Raw genomic sequence first — 19,780 nt, 5'->3', positions numbered from 1 at the left:
TCATATCTCTTTATGCTGATGATGTTCTCTGTCAAAGTAAAATCTCATAAGCCTAAAGAAAGTCATTCAACTCATGTGATATTAAGGAAAAAATCTTGATTAATACCTCGATTATAATAACTCATTAGATATACATTGAAGCAGCAGTGGATTCAAGAATCACTCCTTCAAAAGAAATTAGTTAAAAAAAATTGTTTTTGCTTTACTAGACAACCTAAAGCAGGACATACTGCTAAGAAAAAAAAAATCCAAAATGTTTGTTTTGACAAAGAAAAAAAAAAGAAACTCCAACAAAAATTGAGAAAGAAAATAAAATGTATTTATTTATATGTATTGATTTATATGTATTGTATTAATTTATATTCAATATATATGTATTAATATGTATATAACAGATAAATAACTGAATGCATAAGTATAAAAAATAATAAAAAGTAAATAAAGGATATTAAAAAGGTAGTTTATTCACTTTGTAAGCATGGTAATATGGATTAAAGTTCAGGTGTTTTGTGTTTGTCCAGCAGGAGACAGCATCTCTTTATGACACACTTACATCTGTTACTCCAGAGAAGCTGTTTATGGACATTATCAGAAGAAGAAACAAAACCTAATTCAATTACTGTGTGATATTTACACTTCAATTTGCTAAAATCTTAAAATGCACAGAGAATAATAGAATATGTGATTTAAATTTATTTGCAGATATAAACATACCATGTTCTCCAAAATAAGATTTTTTTTTTTCTTTAAAATAATGGGAGACTTGCTTCTAATGTAGTCTTGAAGCAGTCACCACCACTATGATGCAGTATCTGTTTGCCTTGGTGCGACTGTGCATGGATAGCCATACTCATGGCCAGGTTTTAAACAAATAAAGCAAAACTCATCACCACATTCAGCGCATTTCATGTTATTACATCCAGTAGTATCGTGTTCAATCAGCACACCACAAGATGGGCATTTACGGACTTTTGGACAATGGAAAACATTTCCAGCAAACTTAAAAGTGACCATTGGACAGGTCTTCAGCAGTTCCTGGTCAGCACTTTTACATCCCACATTTCCACATCGATCAGCACGAGGTCGAAATCCTCTCCACTCTCTCAGACACTGCCAGCAGAACTCATAGATTCTTCCGGTCTTCACTGTGCAAACAGAGCACTCCACAGAGAGATTGGAAACATCAGACCTTTCAATTAAAGTGCCACAACCAGGACACTGAATATGGACAGAGAAAAGACAGAGATGCAGGGTCAGGGTCACACACACACACACACACACACACACACACACACACACACACACACACACACACACACAATCCTCTATAAACACTGAGTTTCTTTCGGTCTCTAGATTTTGAGTTTTCTCTGTAGGCGACAGATTTGCCATATATCACTATATATCTCTGCCTCATTAAATCTTTGCAGGATTTCTTCCTCCTAATTGAATCTCAATTAAAACCTTTGTTTTACTGTAATCATAAGATCAAAGCAAAATGTACTTACATCCCTAGAGTCGATTTTCTTTTGAACAGTGTTCAGCCCAAGCTTTTCCTCGAAACTCAGTTGCTCTACAGTTGTGAGTTTCGCCAGTTTTCGCACTTCATCATACGGCCATTTTCTCCTGCACAGCGGACATTTAAACTCAGTCTTTCCCTGAAATTACACATCAGAGTTCTTGGTTTAGACTTCATAGCATTATTATGAGTTATGGCATTAGAGCAATTTTCATAAAATGACAAATGAAGTTCACATTGACTCACATCGCTCAGTTGAGCTTTGCAACAATTAGTCAGTGTCTCTGGATCAGTGACGTGACCGCAGGATAATTCAGCTCTTAAAACACCTGATTCATTATCAGATGGATCTGAAAAGTTTACAAAGCTTTGTAAATGACACTAAAATGTGCTGTATTCATCAAGCAGTCCATGTTAAAAACTAAGGGTCCTATTTTAACGATCTAAGCTCATGGTCTAAAGCACAGGGCTCTATTCTCTTAAAGGGGTGGTTTACTGCTTTTTTTCTTTGCATGATTGTGTTTATGGGGTGCAATATAACATGTCTTCGTGTTTTTTTTTTAAGCCTTATTTTTCATAAATTTCACCATTATTGTAAGCCGCTTTCTCCTCTGTCATTTGAACGACCGGTTGACTTCCTGATTCTATGAAATTTTCTCGGGGGAGCATGCACCCGAACCCACTCATAAATACCTCGCATTTGGTACCTCAGTGATTATAAAACCCTGCCATATGCATGTTGCTGGATGAATGAAACTAGTTAATAATGAGCATTAGACCATAAACTAACTTTTTTTTTTTTAAATCATACCCTCATTGGGGGCTGAGCCCCCCTAAAATGAAAATCCTAGAATCGCCCCTGCTTACAGGTTGTGGCCCAACAACTGCTGCTTCTGGTTTTAAAGTTGGAGCTGCTTCATGTTTTAGTAACAGTTTCTTGTTGAATCTGACATTGAATTCGTGGAGATTATAGAAGCTGTCTTCCGTAAAATGCGCAGCACAAAGAGCTAAATTACGACTGTAATTTTCAGGAACATAATCAAACATAAATTTTAGCCATTGTTGACGAACTACAGCGTCTGTAGGAAGCCCGAACACAGAAGACCTGGCAGCTGGGTGAAAATAACACACTTTTGATGGCATAGCTACAGCTCTCCACTATAACTCTTCCTCTTCGACAAAGCCGCAGAAATATGACCATGCCCCCTTTTTTGCATATTCCGGAGGGAGGGTTGATGTGGGTTAGTTACGTATAAAACCCGGGAAGTATCTCGTTGTAGTCCCATTCAAGTCGTTTTTGTAGGCATTAAACTTCCTGATTGACTTTAGGCCAGGTTTCAGGTAACAATTATTTATTTTCCACTTTAGTTTCAGGCATATCTGCTTTCCTCTTAAACCACAAAAGTCTAAAAGGCTAAATTAATATACCTATGGATACACTAAAACAAACTATAGTGTTTGTTTTTAAAAACAACAATCTAAAATACATGAAACCGTAACTACAACTGTCAGGAGTTGTAAATAAATATATAAATAAGTAAAATGACACCTTTTCTCAATTCCTTAAAGGGGACATCTTGAAAAATGTACTTTTATATTGTTTATATTATATTGTTTTTTTAATATAATTATGTGTGCAGTGTGTGTGTACACAACTAATTGTGATACAAATATTTTTGTTTGTTTGTTATTTTCCCCATAAATTATGCCAGCAGCCATATCACCCTGTAGCCCAAGACTGGTTGCCCACTGAAGCTAAGCAGGGCTGAGTCTGGTTAGTACCTGGATGGGAGACTTCCTGAGAAAAACCAGGTTGCTGCTGGAAGATGTGTTAGTGAGGCCAGCAGGGGGTGCTCACCCTGTGGTCGGTGAGGGTCCTAACGCCCCAGTGTAGTGATGTTCACACTATAGAGCTGGTAAGTCCCGCCCCCTCCGCAAAACCCCGCTGGACCTCAAAGTTGAAAAACCGTCAATGCAAGTGAATGGGAGAAAATAATTATTTTCTGGTCCCGTTTGAATTGTGCCATGAATGTGAACATATGTTGTCTGTGAATTTTTTATATAACTTTTCGTGTAAAGAATGCTACAATTTAGCGGGTAGAAGTTTGATACGGTTAGACTTTGTGTGAGAGCACTTTGTGGACTACAACTCTCGACGCGTTTGAAACGTCACCACCACTAGCACACGGACTAGCTCACGGATCCCGCTAAACATGGCTGTGTCTTTGGTGCACTTCACCGCCTCTTTCAGGGAGAGGACAAAATCGTTGAAGTTGGCGAAAACCACGGGTAAGTCAACTTTATGGGGTGACGTCACATAGGCGACATGTAGTCTTTCTCGTTATGTCTTTTCCACAACTGCTAGCTGAAGAATCATACCATATACTGTCAAACTCGTAACATGAAAAGAGTCACAGACAACATATGTTCACATTCATGGCACAATTCAAACGGGACCAGAAAATAATTATTTTCTCCCATTCACTTGCATTGACGGTTTTTCAACTTTGAGGTCCAGCGGGGTTTTACGGAGGGGGCGGGACTTACCAGCTCTATAGTGTCAAAGAGCACCGTCCTTCATATGAGACGTAAAGCCGAGGTCCTGACTCTCTGTGGTCTTTAAAAATTCCATGGCACTTCTGGTAAAGAGTAGGGGTGTAACCCCGGTGTCCTGGCCACATTCCCTCCATTGGCCCTTGCCAATCATGGCCTCCTAATAATCCCCATCCACTGAACTGGCTCTATCACTCTCTCTCTCCACTATAGCTGGTGTGTGGTGAGCGCACTGGTGCCATTGTACTGGTGGTGTTGAGGAGAGATCCCCCGATATGATTGCGAAGCGCTTTGGGTGTACATTAGTACATATGAAAGCGCTATATAAATGCCTCATTTATTTATTTTTATTTATAAATCAGAAACAGTAGCTGTGTTTAAATGGACCCCAATAATCTGTTTGTAATTGAACTTGTTACACAGACGGATTAAAAAAGGTCACATGTAACCTCATCAGTTGGAATGAATTTGCCAAATCCGACAAAAAATTCATTCGGAAGGTAAAGGGTGGTTTAAACATTTTCTAATATGATCGATCCCAGACAGTATAGTGTTGGCCCAGATCCAGCCCACATCAGGGCTGTGTGGAATCCATGTGTACTGTGTTGCTGTTTGGGACAGGACATGTTAACGCCTGATCAGATTGAAAAATTGAACTTGAAAGTTCTATGCACGTGCAGTGACAATAGAAATGGTGCAATGACGCACGAAACAAGCAGTTGTTTTGGGGCTTTTCCAATACCCACACTAGCAGTCTTTGCACTTTAACACTTGTCTACTTGCACGACACATTTCCTCTATTTGGCCCGAGTATTTAAGTAGGTGCATAACGTTGGATTAGCTGATGGGACACACTTAGACTATAGTATTGACAAATTGTGTGTTTACAGAGCTTTATTTGATTTTCAGTACTTTGCCTTAAAAAATAAACTTCTAAATGTCTGGTCAGTAGTCCCTACAGATGAAACAATTGTGGTGCCTCTAAATAAGTGATAAAAAAACAAATGTTGTACAAAATTGATTGATTACAGCCTAATCATCTTTAATTGCACCAATAAAATTATCAAAATAAAAATGCTTTGTTTTACTACCAAATTAGCCTATATGTAACAAATTAATTACCTTACAGTGGAATGTTTTCCTCAACATCTCACGATTTCGGGTACATGAGTTCCCGAACATGATGAATGATTTTGGTTTTATTTATCAAAATCTGTGTGGCAAAGCTGTGACCCACTGGACGGAGATGCACATTACAGCGAATAGACCAGCATTGATTTAAAGGGTAACGCAGCAGTCATAAGTTTTATTTTAGACAACTCGCTCAGTTTTCCTTCCACTCAGAAATGGGCATTTAAAACACGGTATAAAATAATAAATGATCTATATGGGTATTTTGAGCTGAAACTTCACAAGTAGGCCTACGCTACATTCTGGGAACACCTGAGACGCAGATCTAATTCGCAGATTAATTCGACTAATTTCCTCGTTCGCGTATGTTGTCAAGCTATGTTTTAATAGCGCTTTTCACGTGTCGTTTCAAAGCAACTTTACGGTAATAGTATAATTCTGTCCCCCAGAATTAAAACAGGGCATTAAACTATCAGAAAGCCTATGCACTTGGATTCATAATTGACAAGTATTGACTTACAGTATAGTTTTCAGACAAAAAGGCCTAGCCTATATCACAGTATAAAAACTAGGCATAGACTATCCTGTATTACACTAATATATTAGGCGTTATAAACGTGCATTCGTGTAGGTTATAGCCTATAGCCTACGTTTGTTTAACTAATGGTTATTAAATAAAGTTATTAAGAATAGCCTAGTAGCCTACTAGGTCAAAATCCGAAGTAAAAGTTAGCAACAGTAGGCTACTCCTAAACGTTTTCATTAGATCAGAGGTGTTACACAGAAAACATGTCTTACTTGTTTACCAACGTTAAGAATAAATATTTAAAATTGAAGCACTTACCGAGATCGTTTGGTTTTGACACCAGTTTGATGCCTTTGTCGCGTTGAGTGAATTTCTTCATTTCTTTATTATCAGATATTGGCTAGTCCTATTAACTTTAATTTCTTAATTTCCTTGTTGTTAACATTCAACTCTCTGCTCTTATACAGGCTGTCTGACTGTCATAGCCTAATCTAGGTAGGCTACAGTAGCCTAACTACTAAGCCAGAAGTAACTTCCCACTCAGTTTCAGTGTGAATGTCACGTGACACGGGCTTGGATTTGCAACGTCAATTTCTATGCTTGCTATATTCAGTCTCTGGAATTTTTCACTTTTAAAATTGTTCTGCAAAACCCCCATTGCATTATGTCTCTGAGGTATTAATTCTCATTCGATATGCCTAAATTGTAAATCAACAAACTACACAGACAATGCCGGTTTTTTTTTTTTTTTTAGGAAATCCACTGTTATAGGACTCCAGATAGGCTAATCATCATACATCTGATAGGTTTACAAAGCTTTGTAAGTTCCACTAAATTGGCCAATTTATCATCATGCAGCTCACCTTAAAAACGGAATCTTCAAGTTATAGGCTACTAGTTATTTAGCCAACAGAATAATAGGGAGAAAACACCTTTATAATAAGACAATAACTAGGGCGTCATATATTGACGCTCTTGACATTTCGTCTACATCGAACGCACATGGCACCCTTTAAGCCTGTTTTATACTTCTGCGTCGAACTGCCGCCGTAGCTACGTCGTAGGCTGTGTGTAGCGCGCGTACCCTACGGCGTACCCTGACGTGCACCTCTCCTAAAATGTAACAACGTGTCAATTCTACGCGGACACAAGCGCTGTGATTGGTCTGCCAGAACCCCTCCCTCGGGGTTTCACATGCTCCCTAGGTGCGCGTCAACGCGGACAACGACACAGAAGTATAAATTAAAACCAACACGTTGCCTACGGCGTATAGGCTCCGGCGTAGGTCCGACGCAGAAGTATAAAGGCCTCATTATACCGGTACTTCTGCGTCGGACCTACGCCGGAGCCTATACGCCGTAGGCAACGTGTTGGTTTTAATTTATACTTCTGTGTCGTTGTCCGCGTTGACGCGCACCTAGGGAGCATGTGAAACCCCGAGGGAGGGGTTCTGGCAGACCAATAAACGTTTTTTGCTGATTTGGAATTTTGCTGATATTTACATATTTCCATCTGGGCAGCAGTAGTGCTTTGTAATTTATACTTTAAAAAAAAAAAAAAAACAGTCAAAATAGTAATCAAAGATGAGGATATTGAGCCCTCAAAGCCAAAGCAGTGAGTGTGAGAGAGGAAATATATTCTACAAAAATCTAGCCATAAAAGTCCATGCCATTCTGGATCTATACATCTTTACAAGAAAACAGAAACTATGTTATCAGCAATCAATCATTTTAGGTGATGGACTGGACAAGAGCTCATAATGCAGTACAATTTTATTGAAATATTGTTAACTGATACACATGACACTTGTAACTGATTTCCATTTCATGTATTACAGAGAAAAATGTATTTCATTCATATTATACAACACAAAAATATAATTCTAAAATTATAACTTACAAGTTACTATTCTAAAAATGTCTTAAACTCTCCTTATCGAACATTAGTGGCGTACTTTCATGAAACATTGTTCATACTCTTGTGATATGTGTGACATCTAATTACACATTAGGTTGGAGGTTTTTTTTGTGTGTGTGTGTTTTGTACATTAATAGACAGGACAGTTTGAGGAGAGAAAAAGGACATCGATCTGAGACTTGAAAGTAGTTTCCCAAAGTGCTGCTGCATGACCCACATTATGGCTCCGACTACAGGACATCTTCAAAGAACTAGAGATGATGATGGTGATGATGATGATGAAAAACAACAACAAAAATTAGCGTGGATTTGGGAGAATGGTCAATCCATATTTCCATTTCCATTTCCATTTATTAATTTAACAGATGCCTTAATCCACAGTGTTTTGATTTTTTTTTATGACAACTTATTGGTAAGAGACTATGAAAAATGTATTTTAGTTTTTTTTTAATCTACAGTACATAGCCTGATATACTACACATTGTGTTCCAGTATCTGGCACAATTTTGTTATAGAAGCAATTATAAACGTACATTGTATTATATGATCTTAACTTTAACTTAACTCAGTAAATTGTGTTAAACGTGTAAAAGTATCATACCTCCTCCTCCAGGCATCCTGAGCACGACGACCAGGAGAGACAGATGTTCAATGTTGCATGATCCAAATGTTTGATGGTCATCTAGCTCTTCTTCACCGAAAATCACCCTCAGTTTATTTGATTCTGACAAGAAAATCAAAGGCAAACTTTACAGTATTTGCTTTTTCAATTCCTGAGTCATTAAATGTGAAGATTGCGAATGAAAGCTTAAAGTTACCGTCTACTCCGGGAAACAAGCCTAATGCCTTTTCCTTCAGCTCTCCAATGGTGAACTTCTCAAACTCTTCACTCGATGACGCCACATATAATGCTTTAATCGTATTTTTATTGATCCTGATTTTGACCTGAAAAGCCATTGTTGCTGTGTTCAATGAAGACTGAATGCAAAGCTCAGAACAAGGAAATATATTGCTCTCCCAAGTCCTTTCTCTTTCACTTTTAATAGTCAAATCTGTCAGGGCGTCGACGTTTCTTTTAATCCGACAAACATTAGGCTACTATTCGAAACCACAGCAAGCAGGGTCCCGCTAAGACACAATACTGGTCAACTCAACGGCTCGGACACTTTAAGCGAGCCGAGCAGTTACAGTAACAGGTGTGCAGAATTTCCACTCCCTGCCAGAATTGAATTGCCCTCCGCGTGCAAGCACATGACGTCAGTTTATGATATCGACGCGGCCACATGAATTTGTGATGCCCAGGGCCGTAGCTAGAGGATTCGGGGCCCCCTGAAAAAATATTGATGTGGGCCTCCATTGATTGATGACCCTCCACCCTCCACCAATACTGTACAATAGATGAGCATGGAGGCCCACATATAACAGAAGAAGGTGATGTTGTTGTAAAACCTTTATTTTAAAAGTTAAATTTATATAAAAATTATAACTAATAAAAAAAAATTGTTAATAATAATAAAACCAATTTTAAAAAAAGTAACAGCAAAATAATGTTTTGTTCCCCATCAGGGAAACAGTCTGTTATAATTCATAAATCAAAAAGTAAACATTTATAAATTGACAAGAATGCAGTCAAATTAAAAAAAATAAAGTCATTGATTGTATTATATTTTAATAAAGATAATATTATTAAATAAAGCTAAAATGTATTCATTTAAGTGCAGTGTGTATTCGTGTTTTATTGATGTAATAAATGCATCATCAGCCGGCAGATTAGGTGCACTGCATAATGCAATGTGTCGTGACTCGTGTCAATTTTTTAACACTATTTACAATAGTGTAAAAAGACAGTGATTTTGAACAGGTAATCATTCGGTCGACTGCGGTGCTCACCGATAATGAAGAGCGACAGTAGCCTACCCGACAGGCTGTAGACGGTAGTTTTCTTATTCCCAGCGAAATAACAAAACAACCTGTCTTTAAGAACGTCTTGATCGACTGGGATAGGCCTACAACAGCTCTCCTGGCCTCCCTCTCCTTCTGTTCATGGCGTTTCTGGTACCCTGATTTATGTTTTCTTTTCCTTGACATTTTGTCAGTCAATCTCCTGCTCTTCCACCAAGTTCATCGTTAACTTCAGGCACTGCCGCCTCAACTCTGATTGGTTCTGTTCACGAGCTGGGGCGGGACTTACAATTGTATTGGGTCCATCTGATGTTTGTCACTGACTGAATAATTAATAAATACTTTAGATCGGACTAAACCATAAGAGAATATTTGGAAAAAATATTTAACCAAATTGCATGTTTTTGTGGTTATCATTTAAATCTCAGGCATACAACTAGGCCTAATATAAATATTAGAATTATTCATACAACAGGGGCCTATATAGTATAACTGCTGGATTTTGTGGGGCCCCCTGGGCAGCGGGCGCCACTAGCGACGGCCCTTGATGCCCTTTCATTTCCATTGAATTTTATTTATTATTTGTATGTAGTTATTGCATCCTAATTGTTTGGATACACATTGTTACATATCTTGAGAACACACTGAAGTGTTTTGTATTTTTGAAATGTAATTAAATCTGAAAAGTGTGAGCTAAGTTAAATGAGTGTAGTCAGTATGTCTGTGGATGGCATACCCTCAGAGCCAAAAATATGACCAATAAGATGAAAGAGTTTAATTAATAGGAGTCAAGCAGCTGAAAATACTGAGTAGATACAATGAGTTGAATCTTTTTACAATTAGTTGAGGTTACCTACATTTAAAAAGTGACTTGACAGATGGAACAACCACATACAGTGAAATTGTTGACAGTTTTAATAAACAGAACATTTGAGAGAACACGTGAATGAGGGAGAAGATTGCATGGGAGTCATTTTCCCCCTACTTAATTTTTTTCCTGAACAAAATAGCCTATTCATACCTTTATCTACAAATGCCACACTTTCACTTTGACCAACTCTGTGGACATCTTTAATAACTGTCTTTTATACATTTTGTTTTTAAATAATTTTTTTATTTATTAATTTATATTATGTATGATATGTATATATTGGTGCATGAATGACAGAATACTTTTTTTTTTAAGTAAAGTTAAAAAAGTTGTAAAAAAAATATTAAAAAGTAAATAATGATTTTGCCAAGATTTGTCCCTGGAACAACACTCCTGTTTGAAAATGTAGTCCTGTCCCATCCTTAAACATAACCCTACCCACAAATTATCCCTAAAATCAGGTAAATGATGACAAATAACTGTTGTAGAAAACCCCAAAAATCTGATTGGTTGATTGGACTGTTCATATTGTACTTTTTGAAACCACATTCACCATATTATCACATGCATTAAAGATCAGGTGTGATTTTGTGTAGGCAGGAGTCTCTTTACGACAGACTTAGATTAGAGTTAGAGAACTTCCTTTTTTTATAAATCACTTTAGATAAAAGTGTCTGCTAAATTAATAAACGGAAATATAGATTGTGTATTTGCAAATATATAAACATGCCATTGACACCTTTTTGATTAAATTTAAGGGAAACCGTGCTTCCAGTGTAGTCAGACTCTACTGCTGTTACAGTTGAATATCTGTTTCATTTATTTGCCTCGGTGCGACACCAGCTGAGCATGAAATGAAATGAGTAGAAGTTATTAAGCACTCGCTGGCAGATTTCAAACAAGCAAAGCAAAACGGCTTCTTACATTTACGACATGAGATGATTTTACATCCCTCATTGTGTTCTATCAACACACCACAGAAAGGACAGGCACGAATAGCTGGACACTGGACATGAACACTGGACCCTTTATATACAACTGATGATAAAGTGATGATTGGGCAGGTCTTCAGCAGTTCCTGGTCAGCACTTTTACATCCCACATTTCCACACTGATCAGCACGAGGTCGAGGTCCTCTCCACTCTCTCTCACACTGCCAGCAGAACTCATAGATTCTTCCGGTCTTCACTGTGCAAACAGAGCACTCCACAGAGAGATTGGAAACATCAGACCTTTCAATGAAAGTGCCACAACCAGGACACTGAATATGGACAGAGAAAAGACAGAGATGCACATTAACATGTTCAGAGTCACTCACACAAACAATCCTCTATTATTATTATTGAGCTTCTTTCTGTTTCTAGATTCTGACTGTAGTGACACTATAGTTTAGTATCATGACACTGAAACTGCCTGGATCAGATTCTTACACACCTACCTTTAAATCCCCAAGTCCTCCTGTAGTCAATCATTTTATCTCTTAAAAATAACCTTTGATCACCAAAATTAAATATTTAAACTTTTTTTCCATGAAAAAAATTATTCATGTCTTAAAATAGCTTGAATGTAACTCGACAACTTTGCCTCATTTAGTATAAATGGTTCTATGAATATGCAAATGAGCCCCGCCTCCACTCACTCACTCAGCTCAGAGATCCACTGGTTGACGATCAGTGTTGGGGAAAGTTACTTTGAAAAGTAATGCATTACAAATTGTAATGCATTACTTTTCAAAGTAACTTTCCCCAAGTAACGCAATATTGTAATTTACAATATTGCGTTACTTAGTTACTTTTTAAGAAAAGTAATGAGTTACATTACTTTGCGTTACTTTTTCTCACCTGGGCTGGGCTTGTTTTTTTTTTATATAACAAAAACATTCTATTTTTGGACAAATTTAAAGACCCTTTCAGACCAAAATGTAAATAATACGGCTGAAGGAAATGCAAATTCACACGTGTAGGTAGAGTACAGTAGAAGACGCCACTCAAACAAACCTTTCAGCTGCTGCTATTCTGGATTAAAGAACAATAGGATACAGGAGAAAAAAGTTTAACACTTACTTCACCAATAAAAAAGTATTTATTAAATAAATACTAAATAAATAGTATTTATTATTAAAAAAAAAGAAGTAATTTTTGCTTATGGTTTAACTGAATCATCAGAGATCAGCAGCAAGTACATTGGTCAATAAAGTGAGATTAAAATTTAGTTATTGGAGGTTTGCGTATTATTCTGATGTTGCATTACACTGATTTTATTCATTTTGAGGAATACTGAATGTTTTTTGTGCAAGTGAAATGATTAAATCCATGCTCACATTTATTCTAGAATGACAATAACCATGTATCATGAGGACAAGAAAGCTGTCAGTCAATAAATGTAAAAAAGTAACTTGCGTTACTTATTTGAAAAAGTAACTCGATATTTTGCTGTAAATTTAAAAGTAATGCGTTACTTTGCTAGCTACTTGAATAAAGTAATCTGATTACATAACTCAGGTTACTTGTAATAAGTTACCGCCAACACTGTTGACGATCACACGTTGATCAGGGGTGTGTTTCCCGTACACCGCTGTAACTCGCTGCTTCACTACCTTAGTATGATCATCGTTGAAGAAATCAACTAGCTAATCACAACTGTTTCCCGAAACCGTTTTGTTGCAAATTGGTCATTCAACCACATGGTGGAGTAATAACAAAACAAAACAAAAAATGATAAAGAATCTGTTAATGCTAGATGGTTTGCTATAAATTACAGACATGCATCTGAGGAGTATTTCTCATTTTTCTCAGTTATTTTGCTTTGTTTCCAGATTCACTCATAGACTCGTTCACACATGCGCATTCTTCAAAAACATTGCTTTAAATCTCTTGACAAACTCAAAGATGTAAATGACATATGTATGTATTCTAAATAAAAGACAGGTTGTACTGAATGTCAGATTGCTTATTTTTCTCAAGATCAGGATTTATTGAGTCCACATGTCATGTAAACTAGATACTCTGCTTCTAACCACAGGTCTGTCGTTCCAAACACACAACTTTGCGATGCTGTTTGCAAATGTTCATTAGAACGATGATTTCGGGAAACACAGACTCGTTGAACTGATGATAACGAAGGAAACTGCGACCAAAGTTGGCTAACGAAGCTTTTGGGAAATGCACGTCAGAAATGCACGTTTGTGACGTCAGAAACACCAGCGATTTCAAAGCGTGTTTTTGAGACTGTCTTTGGTTCACTGCAGTTTTAAGGAGGAAATACTCAGCAATGCTGTCGACTTATGAACTTACACATGGTTTGTCTTAAAGCATATTAAAAACACCATATAGACACATAAACAACATTAAAAACTGGATTTGTCTTAAAGTGACATGTAAAGGTCAATATGCTAACCCTGCATTTAACCCATTCAAGTTAGTGCACACACACCCAGAGCAGTGGGCTGCCATTCACTGTGGCGCCCAGGGAGCGATTGGGGTTTTGGTGTCTTGTGCTGCGTTCCAGTCCAAAATTGTCATGCCCTTTCACTCGCTAACTTCCCTCCGTCTCGTTCACTCGGATGTACGTCATTGCTTACGCTGCACGAGTGCCCACTACTGGCGGAAACTGCAATGGGCTGAACTGGAACGCCCTAAGCCCTTGATCACTTGAATCAGCTGTGGAGTTGGTTTATTATTTACATTTTTTCTCTTTAAGAATTTGTTTAATGCAGCATCCAAATGTATATAGGCGTGTTTGGGTTGTTTTAAATTTAAAAATATATAATTAATATATCATAGAGTTGTTTGTTGTGGTGGTGATTAGACGAGATCTGTGGTGATGTCACAATCGAACTGCATTGTGGGACATATAGGTGCCTGAAGTGTACATATGAAGTAGACTCGCTCCCTCGGTCAAAATCGAGGGAACGAGGGTATGTCGATATAAACTTCCCTCGTTCACTTCAGGAAGTGGAACGCACTTCAAAATGGCGGCAGGCATTCCCCTGAGGGGAAGTGCTTAGGGAAGTTCGCAAGTGCGTGTCTAAAAGTGGACTGGAACGCAGCATTGATCAAGGGCACATCAGTCATTTACTGCCGGTAGTGAGACTCGAACCCACAACCTTCGGGTTAAAGCAGAACTATGCAGCTTTGCCGATTTCTATGCTGTTTTCTCGCTTTTTGCTCGCGGGTTTCTCTAGAGCTCCCCCTACAGCTTCGGAATAGATATTTGACAACACTGTCATCAAAACTCGTTGGCCTCTCCCCTCTCCCATCTTCTCCCGCTGGTCATGTGCATTTGTTTTCAAAGAACCCGGTGAACGCACGGAGCCATGTCCACTGAGGTGTGTATGATACACAGAAGGCTAGCTTATAAATTTATGTGTGCAGTGCCGTGAAGCAATTTGTTACACATCGCGAGACCTGATATCACGCGATACTTCCTGACGCTGAGGCCGGCGGCCCGACAGCCCAAAGTTGTAAGGGTGGTTTTTCAGCTCACAGGCGTTCGGGGGGTGCGAGAAGACCACCATTCAACCCGAAAACAGTCATATAACCATTCCAATGACTCCGAAGCTGTTCGGTTAAGGTAAAAAAGTTACTTAGTTCACCTTTAACAGTCTGACTCTTCAAATACTAGGCCATGACTGCCTAGGGAAAACTAAGGATGCACTATATATCAACCACATTTCAATTTCGGCTGATAAATGGTAATTTTTAAAGTTATTGTTTTTAATCAGATAAGAAAATTAGGCCGATATTTTAAGCTGATAGATAATGTATTATTTCCTTCAGCTGAGACACTTCAGATGCGCACTGTTCAACATGATGGTTTTGAATTGCTTGATATGAATCACTTTGAAAAGGACGATACAGGTTAAGTGCAACGTGTGGCACAAATCATATAGGCTTCTTAACATTATAATGAGAACACGACTGTAAAAGAATTTCATGAATTCTTGCTCGCCAGTGTTTCAGCCTGCTCAAGCCTGCTTGAGCATTCACAGCTTTTTGTGCCATTTTAAGTTGTAATAGACTATGTTTATTTTGCATATATGATTCATCTCATTTAAGATGCGTTTGGTTGGGTTAATGAACGATCAATGTTATCCAATCACTTGTTTGCATTATTTAGGTAATTTATTTTATTTTAATTTAATTTTTTTGTTAGGCTATATTTTTGTGGTTTCACTTTACAATAAGGTCTCATTAACATTTATAATAAGGTCTCATTAACATAAGGTCTCATTAATTATGCATTAACTAACATGAACTAACCCCGGTTTCACAAAATGCACAGAATAAGCATGTCAAGAGTTTTAACAACAATGCCAATGTCTAGTGTTTTAACAATTATGCCAGAAAAGAAAATTAAGTATAACAAATATGTAGCCTATTTACCATTCGTTTTGGATGAAAGTAAGGTGTATTATTATAAAAACAAAATTTTTGAAAGAACTGACCCATTGTTTGAAATGGTTATATTGTCTGTCAGACACGGTTTGCAGCCGCTGCTGTGACGCTGTACTACGCTTCCAGTGTGAATACTCGCGGGAGTCTGCTGCTGCAGTGACGATGTAGTTGCGCGGATGCGCCGCTCGCGCGCCGCTCAGGCTTGCGGTGTGAAAGAGGGGTCACAGAGAGCAATAACCTTTGTTAATGTTAGTTGATAAAATATGTGAGTTCATGTTAGTTCACAGAGCATTAACTAATGTTAACAGGTACAACTTTGGATCTTAAAAATGTCTTAGAAAATGTTGAGATTAACATTAAGATAATAAATGCTGTTGAAGTATCGTTCATTCATTGCTGTTTCATGTTAACTAATGCTAACAAAATTAAACTTTATTTAAAGTGTTACAATTTAATAAAGAAAGTTGGCCATAGGAATGTAAAATTAATTTTAAAAGTAAAGGAATCTTACACTGGTTCAAACTAGGCTACTGTATTGTATATGTCTGATTTATGTGGAAGTGTTTGGGACATGGCTTTTAATGGTAAGCCTTTTGTTTTTGTTATCGGGCTATCAAAGTATATAAAAATTTAATATATCGGTTATCTGCTAACGTTCTTTTTCAGTAGTCAGCTCTTTTTCATAAGATCTTAATCATAACATCGAAGCAAAATGTACTTACGTCCTTGAAGTCGACAATTTTCTTGACAGTGTTCGTCCCAAGCTTTTCCTCGAAACTCAGTTGCTCTACAGTTGTGAGTTTCGCCAGTTTTCGCACTTCATCATACGGCCATTTTCTCCTGCACAGCGGACATTTAAACTCAGTCTTTCCCTGAAATTACATATCAGAGTTCTTGGTTTAGACTTCATAGCATTATTATGAGTTATGGCATTAGAGCAATTTTCATAAAATGACAAATGAAGTTCACATTGACTCACATCGCTCAGTTGAGCTTTGCAACAATTAGTCAGTGTCTCTGGATCAGTGACGTGACCGCAGGATAATTCAGCTCTTAAAACACCTGATTCATTATCAGATGGATCTGAAAAGTTTACAAAGCTTTGTAAATGACAAGTTATTATACTGTCTCATATGCTATAAAAGCATGATATTATTATTTAGTTTCACAGTCCATTTTCACTTTGTATTAAGGTCTGTTTAATTTAGAACATTGCATACACAAAACCACGGTATAAAAACAGCAGGCTAAACACTGTAGCCTAACTACAACTATCGCAGTCGTCGCTTATAAGTCAAACTTTCTTTTAAAAACGCTTTTCACAGTACGTCGTTTCAAAGCAGCTTTACGGAAACGCCCTCCACAAGTAAACCTGGTGCTTTATACTATCAGGGAGTCTATGAACTAGAAATGTGTGTGACTAAAGTCAGCTTGCGCACAAAATACATTAGCTTATCATTACAAATACATATAGAACCTACCGAGGTCGTTTGGTTTTGACACCAATTTGATGCCTTTGTCGAATGGAGTGAATTTCTTCATGTTTTAGACTTCTTCTCAACTCCGTTCTATAGTTTATCACTTTCAGTTCTCTGGTGACGGGTTTTTCCATCAGTTCAAGCCTCAGCTGGTGTTAGCGTGTCTCTGTCAGATGTCCCTCCCACAGTTTGTTCCCTTCGGTAGGCCTATATATGTGTGTGTGTGTGTGTGTGTGTGTGTGTGTGTGTGTATAGTGTATGTATGACAAGGAAAAATGCATGGCACTCTCCATTAAAGTGAATATGACTGACAGTAACGACCAATTCATACGCAGCGGCGTACAATAATGTAGCCTTCGATGTTAGCTATGACATTAGTGATTTACAACATTAGAGTGATCAACCCTAAATAACAGTTAACACAGGTACAAACGCAATAGGCTATTTGCGAGGTTTCGGTTGAACCAGTTTTACACAATGACATAGGCTAATACTGCATAATTCTAATACAAATTCTAAAAATAAGCACCAACCACAACAAAGATGATCTAATCGATACAACACCACTTCGTAGCAAATGCCCGTAGAACTCCAACTTCCTCAGAGGCCAGGGGTCTCATTCATAAAGCGTGCGTACACACAAAACGGGGCTGGAAACGTATACGCCAGTTCCCACGCAAAGGTTGTGATCTATAAAAAACAAACTTGACGGGAGAATGTTTATATCTCGCGTAGCCTATACACACACACACACACACACACACACACACACACACACACACATACATATATATATACACACACACACACCAGTTTTTCTTATTAGTGTTCTGCATTACCCACTTTAAAGAACTGTAAAATAAACTCAAATAAATTAATCTGAAAAGAATAAATTCAATTTGAAATAAACACATCACTCTATATTACTCTTTCAAACCTTTATTTCAAAACAATCCAGAAAGTTAAATTGTAACCTCAGTCTGGGATCATAGTAGAATTCTGTTCATTGTAAAGTTAAAAATAAAGGCAAAATGCAAACAGTTGTTTTAACAAACTAGTTTTTATTAACTAACAAGCCCCTTTACATCATAGGTTAACTTTTAAAATAAATGATGAAGGCACAATATAGGCATTTCTGTCACCAGAATTATATGAAAGCTGCTTATTCAAATGGTCTGTAATACTCAAAGTCCTGTACATGTCAGTGAATGTAAGCTCTGTGTCAGTGAAGTTGGTTCAGTACCTTCGACTTTGCAACAGTACAGCAGTGCATGCATCAACAACATTCAGCAGATGAAAAACAATTGCAGAATATGAGTGGATTAGTTGTGTCCAGCTCGATGGTGTTTTAAGCCCCCAATGGCTCCTTAGAGGCAGCTAACCCTACCCTCAACCTTAAACCTACCCATCCCCTCACTGCCTGGAAGGCGCCGGTGGGGGCATAAAACACCAAACACCTTGTTGTCCAGTTGCTAACAGTAAAGTTCAGTGCATAGTTGTTTCACAGAGAAGGAAAGGCTGTGCAGATCCAACTTTCTCGAAAAATCCTGGAGTGCTGGTTCCCTTGACAACACAAAACCAGACCAATTACAATCAATATATTATAAATACATATACAATTATAAATACAGCAAGTTTATGGTGGAAAAAGTTCAACCATCTCAGACTTTCGTGACTCAAACAAGAAACTATTTTGGTAAGATTAAGACTTGAATTTACTGATTTCCAAGTAAATTAAAGACTTTATTCATCCAAAAATTTGTATTCTCTCATTAATTCACCCTTATGTTGTTCCAAACCAGTAAGAGTTTTGCTCATCTTCAGAACACTTAATGATGATATTTTTTAATGAAATCTAAGATTTCTGTCCCTTGATCGACAGCCTATTCAACTACCACTTCCAAAGCCACGGAAAAGTATAAAGGAAATCACAAGTAATCCATGTGACTCCATAGGTTTGACCTCAATTTTACGACAATTTTAACTCATCTTTATTTACAAAATATTAATCTTCAATGCACAATCACACAACAACATCTGCTCTCACATTAACAACATGCACGAGTTGTAATGTTTTCATGAACGCATGTTGGAAATTAATATTTTATAAATTAAGTGGTAAATATTTTTTTGCTGCAAACACAGCACTTGCGTAGTTTAATAAAATGTATGTTAAACCACTGGAGTCGCATGGAGTACTTTAATGATGTACCTTTACACCTTTCTGGGGCTTGAAAGTGGTAGTTGCGTGGACTGTCAATGGAGGGACAGGAACCTCTCAGATTTCATTAAAAAATATCTTCATTTGTGTTGTGAAGATGAAAGAAAGTCTTACATGTTTGGAACGACATGAGGGTGAGTAATTAATGGCAGAATTTCCATTTGTGGGTGAACTAACCCTTTAAGAATAAATTAAGACACGCACCTTAAGAAATCTCACTAAATAGTCAGCTGCCGGAAGAATCTTTGCTCCGTTGTTGTGGCTTT

The 19,780-nt window shown here is 37.5% G+C and overlaps 2 protein-coding genes and 1 long non-coding RNA gene across 4 annotated transcripts; all 3 read right to left on the bottom strand.

The window, feature by feature from the left end:
• Positions 1-446: 446 nt before the first annotated feature.
• On the bottom strand, positions 447-6,818 carry LOC311071582 (E3 ubiquitin-protein ligase RNF19B). 2 transcript variants are annotated; one of them, XM_084095985.1, is made up of 4 exons: positions 6,048-6,818; positions 1,766-1,869; positions 1,509-1,658; positions 447-1,218 (listed from the first exon to the last, which is right to left on the bottom strand). In XM_084095985.1, exons 1-4 carry the CDS (start codon positions 6,106-6,108, stop codon positions 799-801), a joined length of 735 nt encoding a protein of 244 aa, XP_083952111.1. In that variant the 5' UTR covers positions 6,109-6,818; the 3' UTR covers positions 447-798. The 2 variants fall into 2 exon arrangements, with proteins under 2 accessions (XP_083952111.1, XP_083952112.1); XM_084095986.1 differs by having other exon boundaries at positions 447-1,161; positions 6,048-6,222.
• Positions 6,819-7,484: 666 nt separating this feature from the next.
• Positions 7,485-8,891, bottom strand: LOC311071218. The gene is made up of 3 exons (XR_014603794.1): positions 8,465-8,891; positions 8,248-8,370; positions 7,485-7,897 (listed from the first exon to the last, which is right to left on the bottom strand). It is a non-coding gene; the product is annotated as an uncharacterized lncRNA (long non-coding RNA).
• A 1,418-nt stretch (positions 8,892-10,309) lies between these two features.
• Positions 10,310-17,557, bottom strand: LOC311071200 (E3 ubiquitin-protein ligase RNF19A-like). Its single transcript, XM_084095431.1, has 4 exons — positions 17,297-17,557; positions 16,795-16,898; positions 16,538-16,687; positions 10,310-11,680 (listed from the first exon to the last, which is right to left on the bottom strand). Exons 1-4 carry the CDS (start codon positions 17,355-17,357, stop codon positions 11,216-11,218), a joined length of 780 nt encoding a protein of 259 aa, XP_083951557.1. The 5' UTR covers positions 17,358-17,557; the 3' UTR covers positions 10,310-11,215.
• Positions 17,558-19,780: the final 2,223 nt, after the last annotated feature.

The sequence above is a fragment of the Abramis brama genome (genome assembly GCF_963993115.1).
Source record: "Abramis brama genome assembly, chromosome: 20".
NCBI classification, from domain to species: Eukaryota; Metazoa; Chordata; class Actinopteri; order Cypriniformes; family Leuciscidae; genus Abramis; species Abramis brama.
Note: the sequence above shows the minus strand (reverse complement) of the source record. Positions and strands in the feature narration are given on the sequence as shown.

Coding starts and splice junctions, on each gene's coding strand:
- LOC311071582 (XM_084095985.1), bottom strand. CDS start 6,108: ATGAAGAAATTCACTCAACGCGACAAAGGCATCAAACTGGTGTCAAAA. Junction 1,870..6,047: donor GTCAAAACCAAACGATCTCG/GTAAGTGCTTCA, acceptor TAAACTTTTCAG/ATCCATCTGATAATGAATCA. Junction 1,219..1,508: donor AGAAAATCGACTCTAGGGAT/GTAAGTACATTT, acceptor GTCCATATTCAG/TGTCCTGGTTGTGGCACTTT.
- LOC311071200 (XM_084095431.1), bottom strand. CDS start 17,357: ATGAAGAAATTCACTCCATTCGACAAAGGCATCAAATTGGTGTCAAAA. Junction 16,899..17,296: donor GTCAAAACCAAACGACCTCG/GTAGGTTCTATA, acceptor TAAACTTTTCAG/ATCCATCTGATAATGAATCA. Junction 16,688..16,794: donor GCAAAGCTCAACTGAGCGAT/GTGAGTCAATGT, acceptor ATGTAATTTCAG/GGAAAGACTGAGTTTAAATG.